The 16368-nt window shown below is 41.9% G+C and overlaps 1 protein-coding gene and 1 long non-coding RNA gene across 29 annotated transcripts in view; one reads left to right on the top strand and one right to left on the bottom strand.

The window, feature by feature from the left end:
* LOC107034533 (uncharacterized) overlaps nucleotides 1-16368 on the top strand; it is a 125521-nt gene that overhangs the window by 76217 nt on the left and 32936 nt on the right. Inside the window, exon 1 of one of the 27 annotated variants that reach the window (XR_012059573.1) lies at nucleotides 10292-10417. The exons of the other annotated variants lie outside the window; for them this stretch is intronic. This is a non-coding gene — a long non-coding RNA (uncharacterized lncRNA). Of the gene's footprint in view, nucleotides 1-10291; nucleotides 10418-16368 lie in introns of those variants that run through there. 27 annotated transcript variants of the gene reach the window in all.
* Nucleotides 1685-16058, bottom strand: KRT23 (keratin 23). Of its 2 annotated transcripts, XM_031686007.2 has the most exons (8): nucleotides 15318-16058; nucleotides 10196-10278; nucleotides 9345-9501; nucleotides 8123-8284; nucleotides 7913-8035; nucleotides 5835-6055; nucleotides 4937-4974; nucleotides 1685-3383 (listed from the first exon to the last, which is right to left on the bottom strand). In XM_031686007.2, exons 1-8 carry the CDS (start codon nucleotides 15711-15713, stop codon nucleotides 3301-3303), a joined length of 1263 nt encoding a protein of 420 aa, XP_031541867.1. In that variant the 5' UTR covers nucleotides 15714-16058; the 3' UTR covers nucleotides 1685-3300. The 2 variants fall into 2 exon arrangements, with proteins under 2 accessions (XP_031541867.1, XP_031541868.1); XM_031686008.2 differs by lacking the exon at nucleotides 4937-4974.

Genomic DNA, 16368 nt, shown 5'->3' with positions numbered 1-16368 from the left:
AAAATGTGGCCTGGACATTAGAAGTTTTTAATCTCCCCAGATGATCCTGAGGTGTGGCTGAGTTTGAGAACCCTTGTGCTACAATATCTTTCTCAGTTCCCTTTCTTTTACCCACCTTTTCCCACCATAATTTGAGTCCTTGCTCCCCTTTCAGCTTCGTGATCTTTCCCCCCAACATAACAATTGCTAAATTCCTTAATAATGAATTTTTCTGAAGTTTAGTTTCCAATTTCACACATCATTAACAGGGTAGATACATGAAAACATTAATGGAAAAATGAGCATTTAGTAAAGGCATGCATTTGACTGGATTGAAAAATATTAAATGGATTTATTCACTCAGCTGTGTTATTATGGTACTCTTGGAAAATATGTCGACATAAATATTCCAAAATAATACTTGATACCTCTCTGGATTAGCCAACTATTTCCTTAATTGGGTTTTGGGTAATGGAATAACTGCTATTTTCTCACAGTGGTTCTGTAATGGAAACAATAGAATTTATTACCATCTCCTTTATGTGGATTGGGTGTGTGTTGGTCCAAACCAAATACAAATGAAAGCTTCTTTGGTTGGCAACTCGCCTGAATCTACAAGCATTAGCATTAATCAGTTTTGTAATGGGGATTTCGAAAGATTTAGGGGCTTAATTAGATATGGGAGAGAGATTGTTCTATATTGCCTTGAGCCTAAACTCATGCAATTGTTTCTTTATTTAGGAAAATGGTTTAGTTTCTCTCTACTTGTCTGAAAAAGTCATGTTGAAACCCTAGTCCCCAAAGGTGATGGTTTTAGGAGGTTCTTTGGGAGGTGCTTGGTTCACGAGGGTGGAGCTCTTATTAATGGGATGAACGCTCTTACAAAAGGGACTCCACAGAGCTCCCTAGCCCCTTCCATCATGCAAGGATGCAGGCTATCAACCAGGCAGCGGGCCCTCACCACAATGGTGCTTTGGTCTTGGACTTCCCAGTCTCCAGAAATGAGAGGAATACATGTGTGTTGTTTATAAGCCACCCAGTCCATGGTATTCTGTTCTAGCAGCTCGAAAGGACTAAGATAAGAGCAATTCTTTATCAATAGGGTGACCAATCATTCTAGTTTGCCTGGGACTGAGGGGTCTCCTGGACAAACTGGGATGAATTGATCACCTTAATTGATAACAGTGAAAATTAACACTTTAAGGATAATTTAGCTCCTTGAAAGAAAAATTATTTTTATGTTTTGATTTATTATCACCAAATCCTCTATAAGTTATGATGGTAAATGGAAGGTTAGAGATTATTTTCTGGGTCTAGTATTAAACTTTCCCATCAGCATGTCATATTCTTTTTTACAAGAATATTTTCAAAAGATTTTGCTAGCAATGCTCCCACTTCACCTTGAGAAAATATGTTTATTTTATGTCTAGTTTCTAGATTTCAAGAAAGATAGTAATGTCTAAAATTGAGTAAATTGATGCTAAAGGAAAGAAAAAATTTATTTTTAAATCTGCTTTGAGACTGCAGTACCCTGTTAACACAAAGAAGCTCTCCTAGTAAAAAGAAATGGAAAAAGAACTAATAAACTCTAATATTCATTGTTCTTCCTCGCCTCCCCCCACCCACCCCAAGCAAAAGTTTGCACAGACAAGTACTGCACAAAGAATACTCATTGGAGATGTTAGTAAATTGTTTTTTTTGTGTGTGTGAAATGCTTGGAAGTGTTCACATAGTAAAGGTAAATTTGTAATTTTATCCCAGCGAATTAATGTAGTTCACTTAAACCAATAATACAGTTTTACAATGGTATAATTATCCTGGGTTCCTGTTGCCTAATTTCAGATTACTAGGGGATGGTTTTCTGTTCTTTGAGCACTGAGAATGAAAACAACAATCATTGCCTTAAAAGGAAGACTAATCCAGTTTGAAGACATGTCCAGTTCAGAAGGTATCAAAAGCAGTCCTTTCCAAAAGAGTATTCAAACAGAGACAAAACATATTTGGGACATTGCCAACATGTTAGATGACACTAGAACCCAGTGACACCACTTTTAGTTCAACAGCTTAAGTGGAGTCAAGAGGCCCAGATCTAGACCTACCTGTAATCCAGTGAGTGTTTGGGTCAACACATTTATTGCTCTGGGCCTCAGTGCATTCGTCTGTGAAGTGGGAGAGTTTGCCTAGCCTGTGCCGATGGCCCCTTAAATTGTTAATATCCCATGATTCCATGTACAACTTTCTGATGATGTCTCAGTGAACACGTGGGTTTCTGTCTTCCTTTTCTCCAGCATTGCTCCCCTGTACCAGCCTTGGAACAACAGCTCACACTGCTGCAATTTGAGGAAAAGGCTTCTTTTTCAGAGGACAGAGGTGCACAGTCTCTGTGGTTTAGCCCTAAGCACATCTCAACATAATACTCTGGGTCCTAATGTTTGTAATTTGAATCTTGGACAGGTCACTTCCCCTTTTAGGGTCTTTGTATCTACCTGTAATGAGGATTTTTTTTCTGAATTTCCTTTTCTTTTTGAAAAATTTTTATTTTTATCTTATTTTATTATTTTTTTGATTTATGATGTGTTAGCTTCTGGTGCACAGCATAGTGATTCAGTCATACATATATTGTACATATTCTTTTTCACTACAGGTTACTGCAAGCCATTGAATACAGTTCTCTGTGCTTTAATTCTCTTTTAGGCCTTTAAGGTTATGTGTCTATATATGTATGTATGTATGTATCTGTGAGATAGAATAGCTTTTGGTTGCCTCACATTCTCAATGAGGCCTTTCTGGGTGTTCCATTCTCTGTCCCCACCCCTCTTTCCTGCTGGCAGAAGTCTAGAGAGCCTTATAAGCCACGTCTCGTCCCTAGGTTGTATGTCTGCAGGTGACAGTTCCGCCCAGTACTGGGTCGCTGGGAACATGTTCAAAGCATTCCGGCCCCTCTGGCTGTTTCATGGGCAGTGCTCTGAGACTCCGTCATTACGATGAGACCTTGAGGCCTTGTCTCACCTTACAATGTAAAAAAAGACATGATGCCGTTGGTGTGGAGTTTTATTGGCCATGAAACAGATGCACAACGATGGGAGCCTGATGACTGTAGTGCGAATGTGGAGCGTTAAGCTCATGAGCTCACACTTTGAAAAAGCGCATAAGATCGTTATGGAACATCTGGTGAGAATGTAACAGAGAGAAAAAAGCTTCTGAGGTTCATAACTCCATGGACACCTCTTAGAATTCACCCGTTTGTGTGTGGGCAAGGGCGTTCCATTGGGGGGGAATCGTTTTTGCAGCAGGCAACTTTTATAGACCTCACGCATACTTTTAGATCTCATTCACTTGAGAAAGAATTATTCTTCCATTGACGCTCTCCTGGGTGATGGCCTTGATCTTTGGAGCTGCAGATGCTGAGGGAAAGAGCAACAAAGAGGTCATTGCCCATCCTCCCCACCATCGGAACTGTCCTCTTTTTCAGTTCCCTGTTCTCAGCGCCTGAGGGCTATCTGTGCCTTCCAAAATGATCACTAAGCAGTGTGGCAGGCTCTGCTGGAGTGAAGGGCGTCTTACAGAGGAAGAGTCTTCCTCTCACCCTCCAGGAAATAAGGGTGTCTGAACAGTGTCACCTTCTAGAGGTCAAGACCTTCATCTCAGGTGTGCCTGAAACAGAATCTAACCTGGCCACAAGTGCCAGTGGGGTCCTTTCTGCTCAGGTGGGCTTTGTAGCATTCGCACCATAGATTCTGTGAGCTTACAGAGCACTAGGTGCCACTCTGGGGACCTCATTTTAAGGTCTAGAAAGCAAGTCATATGAAGGATGGCTGAGAAGGGTGAGAGGCCAGGGATATTTGTGATGGTCACTGTTTTTGAAGACATGATTTATTTGAGTAAAGTGTGCTTTGTTGACACATCAATAGACTGATTCTAAAGGGGAGGGTATAGCTCAGTGGTAGAGGGCATGCCTAGCATGCATGAAGTCCTGAGTTCAGTCTCCATTAAAAACAAACAAATAAATAAACTTAATTACCCCGCCTAAAAAATTCTAGACCGGAGGGAAGAATTGAAACCATTAATAGAAATACAGGGAGAACTTTGTTAAAATCAAACCTCTCCAACAGTAGGTTGAGCCACCCCCTCCAGTAATAGGTTCCCCGCCCCTGGACATGGGTAAGGAGAGGCTGAAGGGCCATCTGTCAGGATCTTGCAGACAGGGGGCAATGAAGGAGACCAGCTGTTCTGTGATGATGACTTGAACTCTGAGTCCCTAAATCTCTTAACACCTTTTTTTTTTAAACCGTCTACTAATCAGAAAGTGCCACCTGTCCCAGACTGATTTCTTAAAACTTTTCTGTAAGATGTTAAAGGCAATCTGAGCAAATAGGATTCCCAGGTCAAAGATACTTGGGAACCCTGGGCTAAACAAAGTAAGTTTTCTTGTGGCTTTTTGGTCTTTCTTGTTCCTTTTCTTCCCTACAGCAGTATTTGTCCCATCTTCAACACACTGAAACACAGCCTGATTCTTCACGAAGAGGCTAGTGGTACACAACATGCCCAGCCATATCAGGCCAGGAGCACACCTTTCATAATACTCAGTTAACGGTGTTCAACGGAATGTAGTCTGTGAAATCACTTCCTCTCGAGTCCCTAGGAGTTTGGTCAACAGACTCCATAACCTAATAGAGATATAATAATATCAATGATCATTTTAATCTACTTTACTGCTTGCAAAGAGCTTTCATATATATATTTTAGGAGAATATTGAAAGCTTACTTCTTTGTTCTGTATTATTTAATGTGTTAAGTTAATTCAAAACTCCTGGCCATTTGGGAGTAAAATAAAAATTGGACACAAGGCATTTAAGAGCACACGGAGGATTATGAGTACTACAGAGTGGGTAAATGTGCTGATTCATTAAGAAAAAAAAAAAGGAGATTCAAACAATGAAGTGTTTTTTTTTTTTACCTTTCGCACTCAACTTAGAGTCCTTAGAGTCCATTGTCCTATAAAAGTGATAAAGGTTTAAAGCTCAGTTTAGGATTAGCAACAATCATAAATACTTCTCAAGATGATCTAACTTCCTCTGCCTGCTTGTAAACTTGTAGCTCTTTAATGAGGCTAGTTTACTGAGCTCTGTAGTCGCAAGGTCATGAGTTCATGGGACAGCCCTGCTGAAGGCAAAAGCCAGTGAGGCTGGCCTCCCGCTGAGCCTGGGCCAGGTGAAGCCTGCTGAACCCCCTCCATCCTTTTGGCCAGCTGCAGCCTCTGCCTCCACTGGGATCTCTTCCAGGGTCTGGGGCTGAAGCTTAGAACCCCTGGGCTTTTCAGACTGTTCAAAGTTTAGTCCAATAACATTTCATTTATGTATTTAAAAAAAAAACAACCTTCTAATAACCCTTTCTCTTGGGTCATAGAACATATGTGCCCTTGGTGTGGACAGCTATACCTAAAGTAGTCAGAGACACCAGACTGAAAAATCTAGACATTGCCATCTCTTAGGGATCTTTTCCTGCTGTTACAGTAAAACATTCCCCAACTGTTCTTTTTTTTTTTTTTTTGAGCCAAAATTATGTGCATTCCCACTGGAAATACTATAGCCAAGCCCTCTTGGTTGTTTCTTCCTAGAGATTTTAATATATTAGTTGAAACTATTGACCTCAGATCTTGGTGTCCTGGGAATAATGGCTGATTAATTCACACTGGCCACTTAATGGAATACAATCTGATCTAAATGTCTGCAGACAAAACTCAGCATAAACCTTTCTCTCTAGCACTGACGATGGCTTACAGAACATAAGGCACGTGAGTGCACCCATGGGAGGACGCCCCCTTCGCCCTCTTCCCCCGCCAGCCTCCGCCTTACCCCTCATTTTCTCCCTCCAGAAGCTGGCGGTAGGTGGCGATTTCTTTCTCTAGGTGGGTTTTGATGCCCAGGAGGACCTTGTATCCGTTGCTCTGGCACTCCAGGTCGTGGCGTAGCTGCATCAGCTCCTCCTCGTGGTGGGAGATGATCCGTTGCATGTCCTGGAGTTGGCGGGAGTACTGAGACTGGGTCTCCGATAACATGCTTTCCAAAGAAGATTTCTGAAAGAGGAATAATACTGCTTTCGTTCATTGCCCGATGGCATGATCGGTTCAATAGCCTGTGCTTGCTGAGTAGTTAGAATATGATGATTACTCTGCTGGGTGTCTTGGTGGTGCCGGGGATGCAGGGTGAGGAGCCAGGCAGTGAGGAGTCAAACTGCACCAGGGTTTTTTCTGGGCGCAAAGCGTTTGTGTCTGGCAGCTCCTGGCACCTCCACTGTCCTCCTGTGGTGTTTGTTATTTACGGTGCTTGTTTGGGAGTGAGTATGTGCCACCTTGCCTCGATCTGCTCCTTACCTCCTTATGCTTACATTTTGTCTCTGGCCGGACTAAAAACTCCTAGTGGGAAGCAGCAACTGGACTGCTATCTCTTTGTATCTTCAGAGAGGGGCCTCAGGTAAGGATGTCAGGTAAAATAGAGGGCTCCCAGTTAAATTCAAATTTCAGACGAGCAACGAGTAATTTTTTAGTATAAGTATGTTCCAAACATTGCCCTAATACTGCATGGAACATACTTATACTAAAAGAGAAAAACTTTGTTGTTTATCTGAAATTCAGATTGCACTGGGTGTCCTATATTTTAATTTGGTTAATCAGGCAACCCTAGTCCCAAGCGATGTTTTCTGATTATGACTATGATAACAAATTGTCATTTTTGAGGAGATTCTGAAAGCTGCAAAATGAAGCATACAAAGAACTGAGTTCCAGTCCTTGTTCTGTTTGGCTTTACTGCCTGCTTTTCTGGAACATATAACTTCAACCTTAAAGAGAATTTCAGAACTGTGCTGGACACTCACTCTATCACGGCTGCTAACTTTCGGGGGGCCCTTAATGCTGCCTGGCCATTCACCCACATGTTCCTGGTCTAGTCACTCTCCTGTTTCCCCAAAGGGCTATTTCATTCCTTCTCTCCTGTCCTCAAACCTCCCTCCTCCCCATCGTTTCTCTCAGCCCACGGCCTGGCTTCCTCTGTCGCTGAGGAGATGAGGGCCCTCAGGAGAGAACTCCCACAAGCTCCTGCCATCACTTCCACCCACATACCTGAATCTGTGTCTGACACTCATTCCTCTCTGTTACTACGCGTGAGCTGTCTGTGTTCTGGTCATTTCAGCAACGTCCCACCTTCTTGCAACATTAGTGTTTTCCTCTCTCCTAAATTAGTCCCACCAGCTTTCAGAGAGAATCATTTTTCCCACCTTAAAATTTGTTCTCTCTTGAACCCATGTCTACCTTCAGCGATCACCCAGTTTCTCTGCTCTCCTTTGCTTATAGCAAAGCTCCTCAAAGAGTCATCTATACCCGCTGTTTCAGATTCCTCCTGACCTCCCTCCAAGGGTCAAGGCTGCACAGTCCAGCTCCATTGTTACCCCAGGGCCTCCCCTTCCCTCCCCTCCTCTCCTCTCCTCTCCTTTCTTCTTCCCTTTTTCACCCACTGCAGCCACATTGACTTTCTGGCTGTTCCTCCAACCTGTCAGACACACCAGGGTCTCATAGCTTTTGCTGTTCCTCCACCTGGACCCCCACCTCCATAGCCACATAATGCACCACTTTAGTGCTTTTAGGGTTTTGCTCAACTGTCACCTTAAAGGTAAATCTCTAAAAGGGGGACCTGGAAAGATGGATGGATGTAAAGACTGATGACATTTAATATAATGAACCTGCCAGTACACCACGTGGCAATGTGGACACCTCGAAACACGATAGCCCTTATTGTCCTCAGCATGGGCAGTTTGGAGGGAGAGCGGGAGGTGAGAGATGTCCCAGTAGAGTTGCGGAGATGGGCCTGGGAGAGAGGTCAGGGAAGACTTTTGTGGAGGAGGTGGCACCTGACCCAGGATTTTCCAGGCTCAGACTCACCCTGTTGCACTGCGCCTGCAGGTCAATCTCCAGGGCCTGGAAAGTGCGCTTCAGCTCGTGGATGTCACTTTGGCTGCTCTGCACGGCTGTCGGATTGGCCACCTCCTGGGCCATGGCTGCCGACTGTAAGACCAAGCAAAGGGCAGAGGCTTTGGCATTGGGACCACTTGGAAATGGAACCTTTGTGAAGTTGGGGCACCCTTCTTTTACCTGCTCTTTATACCAAGTGTCCAAGTCTTGATGCTTCTTCTTTATTATAAGCTCGTATTCCTGCCTCATATCCTCCAGGACCTTAATCAGATCTTCTCCCGGGGTTGTATCCACCTTCACATTGACCTTGAAGTCATTTGGCACACGATGTTCCTCCATTTCCTGTTTAATAACAGACAGAAAACGAATCAGCTGTGATAATCAGAAGGCCGGAAGTGTACTGATTGGCAGAAGTTCACAGGTCTTTTAAGAATCCAGCTTATGTAGTTGGCGCTGTGGTTTCTCAGTTATTGTTTGTTCATGAGAAAATGTGCTTTTTTTCTCTTAGAACTTTATAAAGTAAAACTTGCACCAGACAGGTAATTAAATGGCCTCTGTGATCACTGACTTCATCCCTGGTTGAAAATGTTTTGTAAAGAGTTACACTTACACAACGTGTAAGGTTCTCTTCAGCAAACGTTCATGAGTGAAACGATGGCACAACTGAGCATTTCAGGTGACAGGCCAGAGCTTTGGGGAAGCAGTTCAGTAACCCAAAGCCCAAAGGGGTAGAGGCTTCCAAAATCTTGTTGACGCATTATGACTCTGTAGGGCTAACGCCCATAGGATATCATGAAAACCAAGAAACCACAGGAAAGGTTTAATTAACCATCATTGTCTAACCAGCTGTGCAGCAGCGGAGGCTCTTTGATGTTCATAAGCAGTTTTGTTTGCCTAGAATGGGGATTGTTTTTCTATCATTTCATCAGAGTCTCTGGGACTTTAGATGGATGGTAACTTTTAAAAAGTCAGTTAAATGCTTCTGGAAATCAGGATTCTTAACTTCTGCCACTAGGTATATTTACCTGGGTCATTGGCAGATTCTCTTTACCCTATTGTCCCCCGATTTGCTGCTCATGGGGTTAGTGAAGGAAGTTCAACTCCACACATCTATTCTTCCGGTAGCATATTAACAAACAGGTCTAGATAAACATCATATATTAACAAAGTTGTTGACTGATTTCATCGTGAATTGTGATTGTATTTTAGCTGTTGTATTTGACACCTGAGTAGATAACCCTGAACTTGGAAAAATGAGATATTTATATGGTTCCTTGTGACTATTTAGGTTGAAGACAATAGAACTGGAATTCAGATGGTGATTTCTTCTGTAGCTACTGCATCACCTGAAACGCACAGATTGAGAGCCATGCAGGTTACCAGGAGCTCCTGGGCGTCCTACCTGCTCATGACGCTTCTTCATAAGGATGAGCTCTTTCCTCATCCCCTCCACTTCCTGTTCCAAGTCTGTTGTGACGATGGTCAGGTCATCCAGGGTCTTCCGGAGACCCTCAACTTCAGTTTCCAAGTCTTTCTTGAAGGAGTGTTCATTTTCATACCTTTGAGTAGAAGGGAGAGAAGAGTACACCTGCTGTTGGAAGGCCATGGCCTTGTAAGGAGTCACCTTAGGTTAGAGGTGAATCTCTTACTTTTTACATTTAATAGGAGCAAATGAATACAGGCTGTGCACCCTTTGTATGTCTGTTTCATGCAGGTTTTTCTATGATGGTGACTCAATTTTTTTTTTTTAATTAGAGAGAATGAAATAATAAACAGCCATATACCCATCACTTAGAATTAGCAACCATTAACCATTATGCCATATTTGCTTCATCTATATTTTGTATTTTACAGTATATTATAGACATTATGACATTTTACCCCTAAGTACTTCCAAATGTATTTTTTAAGAAAAAGACAGTTTTCTAAATAAGCATGATAACATTATCACACGTAAAAAAATCAATAATAACTCTTTAATATCATCTAATTCTTGGTGCATATTCAAATTTCCCCATGCCAAAAAGTGTATTTTGCATCTGGTTTGTTTATACAAGGTCCAGTCAGGTATTAGTTCCTGTTATGCCTTTTAATTATATTTTGGTATGATTTTACACGTTGGTAATGGAGAGATAAGTTTTCCTTCTATAAAACAGAAACAAAAGCAGCAGTAACCCCCAAAACAAAATAGAACAAAACACCAAACAACCCCCCCCCCCCCGCCTTCCCCAACACTGTGAAGCAGGAACCCACTTAAGGCTGAAGTCATCCACCGCCATCCTGGCGTTGTCAATGAGCAGGATGATCTGAGCGTTCATCATCTTGCCATCTGCTATCTGTAAAACAGGCACCAGGAGTCATTTCAGTTGTACAAACCGCACAGGAGCGCTGTATTGCTGCCCAGCTCCTGGGAAGCTGCCTTGTCAGCCTAGATGACGTCTTCTTCTAGCAATGGAATAACGAGTAATAAAATCCGTAAGTATTTATTGAGCATTTACTAGGTGCAAAGTGCAGGAATGATTTTACAGTAAGGATGTGGTCTGCAGTCAGTTTCACTGCCTTTTTTTTCTATGTTGACTTGACCGGTGAGGATGGATGCAGCTGCTCCAAGAGTGATATAAGGAGCAAGAGAGTGATTATTGAAACTGCCTTTAAATTTTCTAGTACAACGCACGCATGTATTAAGCTCATCCACATCTGAAGATGTTAAGTTTATGTTCTGACTTCCTATTGTGAATAGTAATTTGGCTCTCCTAAAGTGCAGTAGTTTTTAGATGAACATAATTCTTCCTTGTGGTAGCGTTCATGTTTCTGATCAGTGACACTGGGCAAAGTATCACTGATACAGAGCTTCATTAATGTTAGTTTGTCAAACTAATTTTAAATGTACTTTATAGTGCATTTAAACTAATTTTAAATGTATTTCCTAATAGTCATCACATACCATAATTTTTTTTTGTTGCCCCAAATGACCATAGCCACACATACAACGTGTGGGTGGGTGTGTATGTATTTGTAACTTATTCCATGATGAGAATGCCCCAATTGGAGCTTTTAAAATATTAACTGAAATAATTCTTTACCATCAAATGAAGTAGCTTAATAAACTTTAACTCTATTAAAGCTTTAACTGTCTCTGGTTAAAGACTTTCACTAGATGTTTATATAATTTTTTACTTTAAAAAGAGAATTTTTGTTGGAAGTGTCTACAGGAGCGATTGGGTATATAAATATATGATTTGTAAATACTTCCGGGTAGTTATAATCAGAGAAATACACATATGAGAGAAATAAGATATGAAATGCACATTCAATGTATGTCACTGCCTTGGGGAAAATTGGGTGCAAGATAATCTCAGTGTCAAAAGTGTAATACTACTTTTGTACCAAGTATCGTGCTGAACTAGGAACAGCGAGATTTTCCTTTTACTTCCTGTTAACTGACCATTGGCCTGAACTCAGGTCAGTCATTCCACTCCCTGGACTTCAGTTTCATCATCTGTTAAAAAAGGAGTTTGTCCTAGAAACAGATGACCTTAGAGGTACTAGCTCCAAACTTCTGTAGCTTAGTTGGAGCTAGAGAATCCTGTGACATTCCCATTATATTTAGGCAGTTAATTCATATATTTAGAAAGGATTTTTTTTTTTTAGGACAGAATTATACCGCAATACAAAGGCACCTTTTAAAAATCTGGTCCTGTTCAAAGCTCCACTGATTACTCGGAATTTAGTGTCACAAGTACACAATAACAGTATTCAGAGGTGGTAAGGAGCTGGTCTGGAACTCACAGAGCAGGGCCTGGCGTCCTGTTCCAGTGCCCACCCGCTGAGTGAGCTTGGCTATGTCTCAGTTTCTTCATCCACAAAATGGCAATAGGAACAATAGCCACTTCACCGAAGAGTTATGAGAATTAGAGTAGAAGAGATTAAATAAAATAATGTAAAAATACTTAGCCTTTGTGGGCACACTGTAGGCACTCTGAAAAATCAGTCAAAACTAACTTAGTTCAGGAAAACATAAAGTGTTTAATTTTCTTTTTTAAAAGCTAGCACTTTTGTTATTAGAGCCAGTGTCTGCATTGGATACACCCTGAGATGCATCCTCACACGTCTGCTGTTCGTGGTGGGAGACAGCCAGGCTTGCTGCCCCTGCCGAACTTCTTCCTTGTCTTGGTGGATTCCAAATAGTACTGTGACTACTTTCTTTGCTCTAAAAAAGGATTCTGCAGGTATTTCCTTGTCTTCCCTCTACAGTGCTGCTTTGGGATTTCTTACCTTTCCATCCAGGCTCTTTATTCGTTCATTACCTGAGCTCATGGGGAATGAAAAGTAGCCTCATCCAAAATGGCCACGGGACCCCTGCAGTTAGTCTCAGTTGTGCATGGAGGTTTTGCTTGACATTCAGAGAAACCATACACTGTATGTTCCGTGGAATCAGGAAAAATTAAATAATCCCATCTGTGTTGGAAACACTGTTTCCACTAACAGGGGCCAAGTAAGCACTTGATATACAATATGTTTCTAGTTGGAAGACCATGGAATGAGCATTAAGAACATCATTTTCTATGTACTGATACAGGAAAATCTCCAAGGTATATTAAGTTGGAGGAAAAGGTGAGTTTAGTTCATAGAAGTATACTGATGTCACTTCCTTTGTTGTTGCAAATGTGTCATGGTGATGGAAGGTTTTACGGATGAGGGGAGCTGGGTGAGAGGCTTATGGAAAGTTTCTGTACCATGTAAATCTAACATTACTCCACATGAAAAGCTTATTTGAAATAATGATAAAGATGCAGAGCAGCGTGTATAGTTAAAAAAAAAATTATCGTCTTACTTACTTACTTGGCTTTTCTGAGGTAAATTGGTAATTTATGCACTGCAGAGTCCACAGTGAGGGGTCTGATTCCCCCAGGTAGCCTTCTCACAGTACATGAGTTGATATGGCTCATATTTAAAAACCGAAACTATTTCCCACTCTTTGGGTTACCTGATACAATATTATGCTACAAACACTACTTCTGAGACATCCTTCATGGTAATGAATGAGTAAGGATGGATTGAGAAATAATGTATAAGGCATAGGTCTTGCATTGTGTATTATAATTAATCACCTGGATTCTCCCCAAGGCCCTGAGTTCATTCTTTTAAAAGAAATCTATTTGGTGCATTAGTGCTGCATCATTGCTCCAGGGTGTGTAATCTCCTACTGGGGGGAGGGAAATAGAATTTTTGACCATAAACCAAATGTGCCAAATACAGTACTATTGAGAGCCATTCTAATATCCTGATATTTATATGACAATATCCAACTCTGTTTCAAAAGGAATGGATTAATTTTTGAACTCAATTTCTTATACACTTTTGGAGTAACATTTAATATCCCTAAAGTGGGGGCAGGAGAGTGCTGTGTCTACTCAGAACATTTCATGAGTCATGAAAGGCCCAGGAAGGGATCAGCCCTGGGCATTGTGGGACCTCTGTGGGCCCCTGTTTTCTCACCTGCAAACGGGGGAGGCTGGTTACACAGACAGCCTGAACTTCAGAGAGTTGTTTTCTTCAAACACAGACAAACAACCAGGTAAGAAATCCAGGAAAGAGTGGAATTCCGAGCTGAAGAATCTCCCTATGTAGTGTCAGAATGCAGAATCGGGGGCTGCCTTGAGAGTGGGCCAGCCACCCCTCCTCGTCATTGTCCCCACTCACTATTCTCAATTCTGTTCCAAAGAGTTTGGGCAACCACTTGGTCTCAGCCTCTGCATCTATAAATTGTGGATAAAACAATGCTTCACAGAATGAGATAATGGGTATGAAATATGTGTTGTATGATTAACAGTGCAAACGTAATGCATTATCTTTATTAATTAACAGCATCATTTTTGCAGGAGGGAGACTGGCTAACACACTATATGAAAATTATAGGGCCATTGGAAACAGGCCTGGGTTATAACCCCAGCTCAGCCTCTTACTGGTGGCTTTGGATGGCTTCTTCACTTCTCTGAGTTTCAATTTCTTTCTAGAGTTGTTGTGAGAGTTAAATCAGTTGATATAGAACATTTCCATCAGAAATGTTCGCGGACAGTGCTGATAAGTGGATTAAATACCCGTCACGATGCCTGGCATACAATAAGTACTCAATAAATATTTCCCTTCCTTTCCCTTCTTCACCCTACTGTCAGCTAATAAATTATGTGAATAGGTCTAACCTGACGTTTCTTTAGGGAGTTACGTTCTCAGCTGCCCATTTGCAAAAATCTTCTAGTCTCTCCATTCTAAAACCAAAACGACTTTATTAATAAAAACAGCGTGGTGAGGTTTGTTGAATCACTTTTTTTTTTTGGTAAAGACAAACATGTACTATATAGTTAAGGTAATTACACAGTCAGTTATTAGGTTGATTATTCAATAATTAGGGTTCATTATAAGGACAGATTTCTATTATCTTGATTGGTCCTTCCTATATTCAAGCCTGGACAACTGAATGCTGAGAAATAATACCATATAAATACTGGAAACCTGTGATGCCCTTTCTAGGATACGTTAAGTAAGATCTTACAGGAAATTTTCTGAGACCACTTTACATAAGAGGGAATTTATGTAGCTTTAAAATATAACCTAAAAGGTGACTGGATTCCCTCTGCTTCTAACCAGTGTTTTGAAGGTGTAGTTTTTTTTTTTTTTTGAATGTATGTCCCAGAAAGATTAGCTTTTTTAATGTTGAAAAGTTGTTTATTTTTTTGAAGAATTCTCCCTAATCCAGCCTAACTCTAAGATTCCAAAAATTATCCTCATTTTATAATGTATTTTCCTAGCAACACGCCATCTTCAGAACTGGGAGCAGCTAGAATTCAGAACTTCTAGCAGCTCCCAAGAGGCAATATCCAGGGATATCACAATGATGTATCTGCTAGTGGAGTGACAGCTTTTAGGTGTGATCTCCAAAATAGTACAATTCAGCCTTTCTTTGATGGCTGATCACTCTGTCGCCAGGACTTTGAGGTGGAGAGGAACTGATGTCATGAGAAAGTAAATGCTCCCTTGTGCCTTGTGCACTAAGCATGAGGCATAAAAATGCAGCCTGATCATTACAATCGTGTCGTTGGATTGTAAGTGATTCCGACAGCAGCTGGTTGCCTTACGTTGTTTAGACTTTCTATATAATTTATGTATAAAGATTATTATACCAAACATTATTGATATTATTATACCAAGTCCAAATTTAAGGTATGATATGAAAATGTCTTTGAATACCTTTGTTCATGATGACTTGAAGCTCTTTTGCCATTTTCCTGGAAATTGTCTTTGTACTGATTTCTCCTCCCACAAACCCCTAGAAACGCAGCCCCCTCTGAAGTTCCAGGATCAGCCGGGATCTTACCTGCTCCTGCAGGTGGCTGATGTTTTCCTCATATTGGGAGTAATCTTGCTTACTGCCCGGATCTCTCTGCTGATGCCACTTGAAGATGCAACTTTCGAGTTTCGTGTTGGCCTCCTCCAGGGCGCGTACCTTGTCCAGGTAGGAGGCCAGGCGGCTGTTGAGGTTCTGCATCATTTCCTTCCCATTTCCACCGAGGAGGGAACCACCTCTTCCAGACTCCCAGCACCCTCGAGGGGGCGGGCATCTTGGTGAGGAGAAGGAAAGGGAGATGCGGACACCTCCCGCACCACCATGGACGCTAGGAGCCCGGGGGAAGCTCTCTGGCCTGCCCCAGCCACCTCCTGGGCCATGGCGGGAGCCTGAGGGGGTCTGGCAGAAGCTGTGCCTGGAGTTCATGGTCCCATCTGGGTCTGGGCCAGGGCTGGGCTCTGGTCGGCTCCCTGGCACCGCAAAACTGAGCCGCCCCAGACTGCCCTGGATGGTTTTATGCCCTTTGCCGTGGGAGTTCCCTTCTCTGACAACTGTACCAACAAGATCCTATCATTGTGCAACATGTGTTTCCTCTTGGTCAATCCCAAAGCGCCCCTGGGTTTTCACACACGATGTTGTTGTTTAGAGCTGCATTGATAAACCAGTTTGCTTCTCCAACTCAGTGGTAACCCGGGGGTGTGGCTCATGACCTTAGTGGGTATTAGTCTCAGGTGTCTTTCTAATCTTTCCGTGGAGTTTTTCCATTGTCCACTTATCTGAAAAGGGTCTGATTAAAGTCCACAAAAAGATTCTTTCGTGGAGCACAGATTTCCTTTTAAAACAGACGTTAAACATGCAGATACATACCTGCCCCTCCATAAATAAACATACCCCAACTCTAAAGCGAGGGTGGGAGAGACTTGCAAGCGAAGAGCCAGATAACAGACTCTCAGTTCCTGGAATAAAAATACTCGTGCTGAGGAAATGGAGACTGAATTTCTGATGTCCTTGTGGCAGTCACTTGTTTGATGGAAAGTAATTTCAAAGGAATCATTCTTAAGAACAAACCCGCAATTATAAT

Source organism: Vicugna pacos, chromosome 16, assembly GCF_048564905.1.
Source record: "Vicugna pacos chromosome 16, VicPac4, whole genome shotgun sequence".
Classification (NCBI taxonomy): Eukaryota; Metazoa; Chordata; class Mammalia; order Artiodactyla; family Camelidae; genus Vicugna; species Vicugna pacos.
The sequence above is the reverse complement of the archived record's forward strand: the minus strand, read 5'-3'. Positions and strand labels throughout refer to the sequence as shown.

What these genes read in the sequence shown, in the direction of transcription:
- KRT23 (XM_031686007.2), bottom strand. Translation starts at nt 15,713, where the DNA reads ATGAACTCCAGGCACAGCTTCTGCCAGACCCCCTCAGGCTCCCGCCAT. An exon ending in TGAAGAAGCGTCATGAGCAG is followed by an intron (nt 8,285 to 9,344) that starts GTAGGACGCCCA and finishes GTTATTAAACAG; the next exon opens with GAAATGGAGGAACATCGTGT. An exon ending in CTCTAAGTTGAGTGCGAAAG is followed by an intron (nt 3,384 to 4,936) that starts GTAAAAAAAAAA and finishes TCTTTCCCTCAG; the next exon opens with CATCTGCAGCTCCAAAGATC.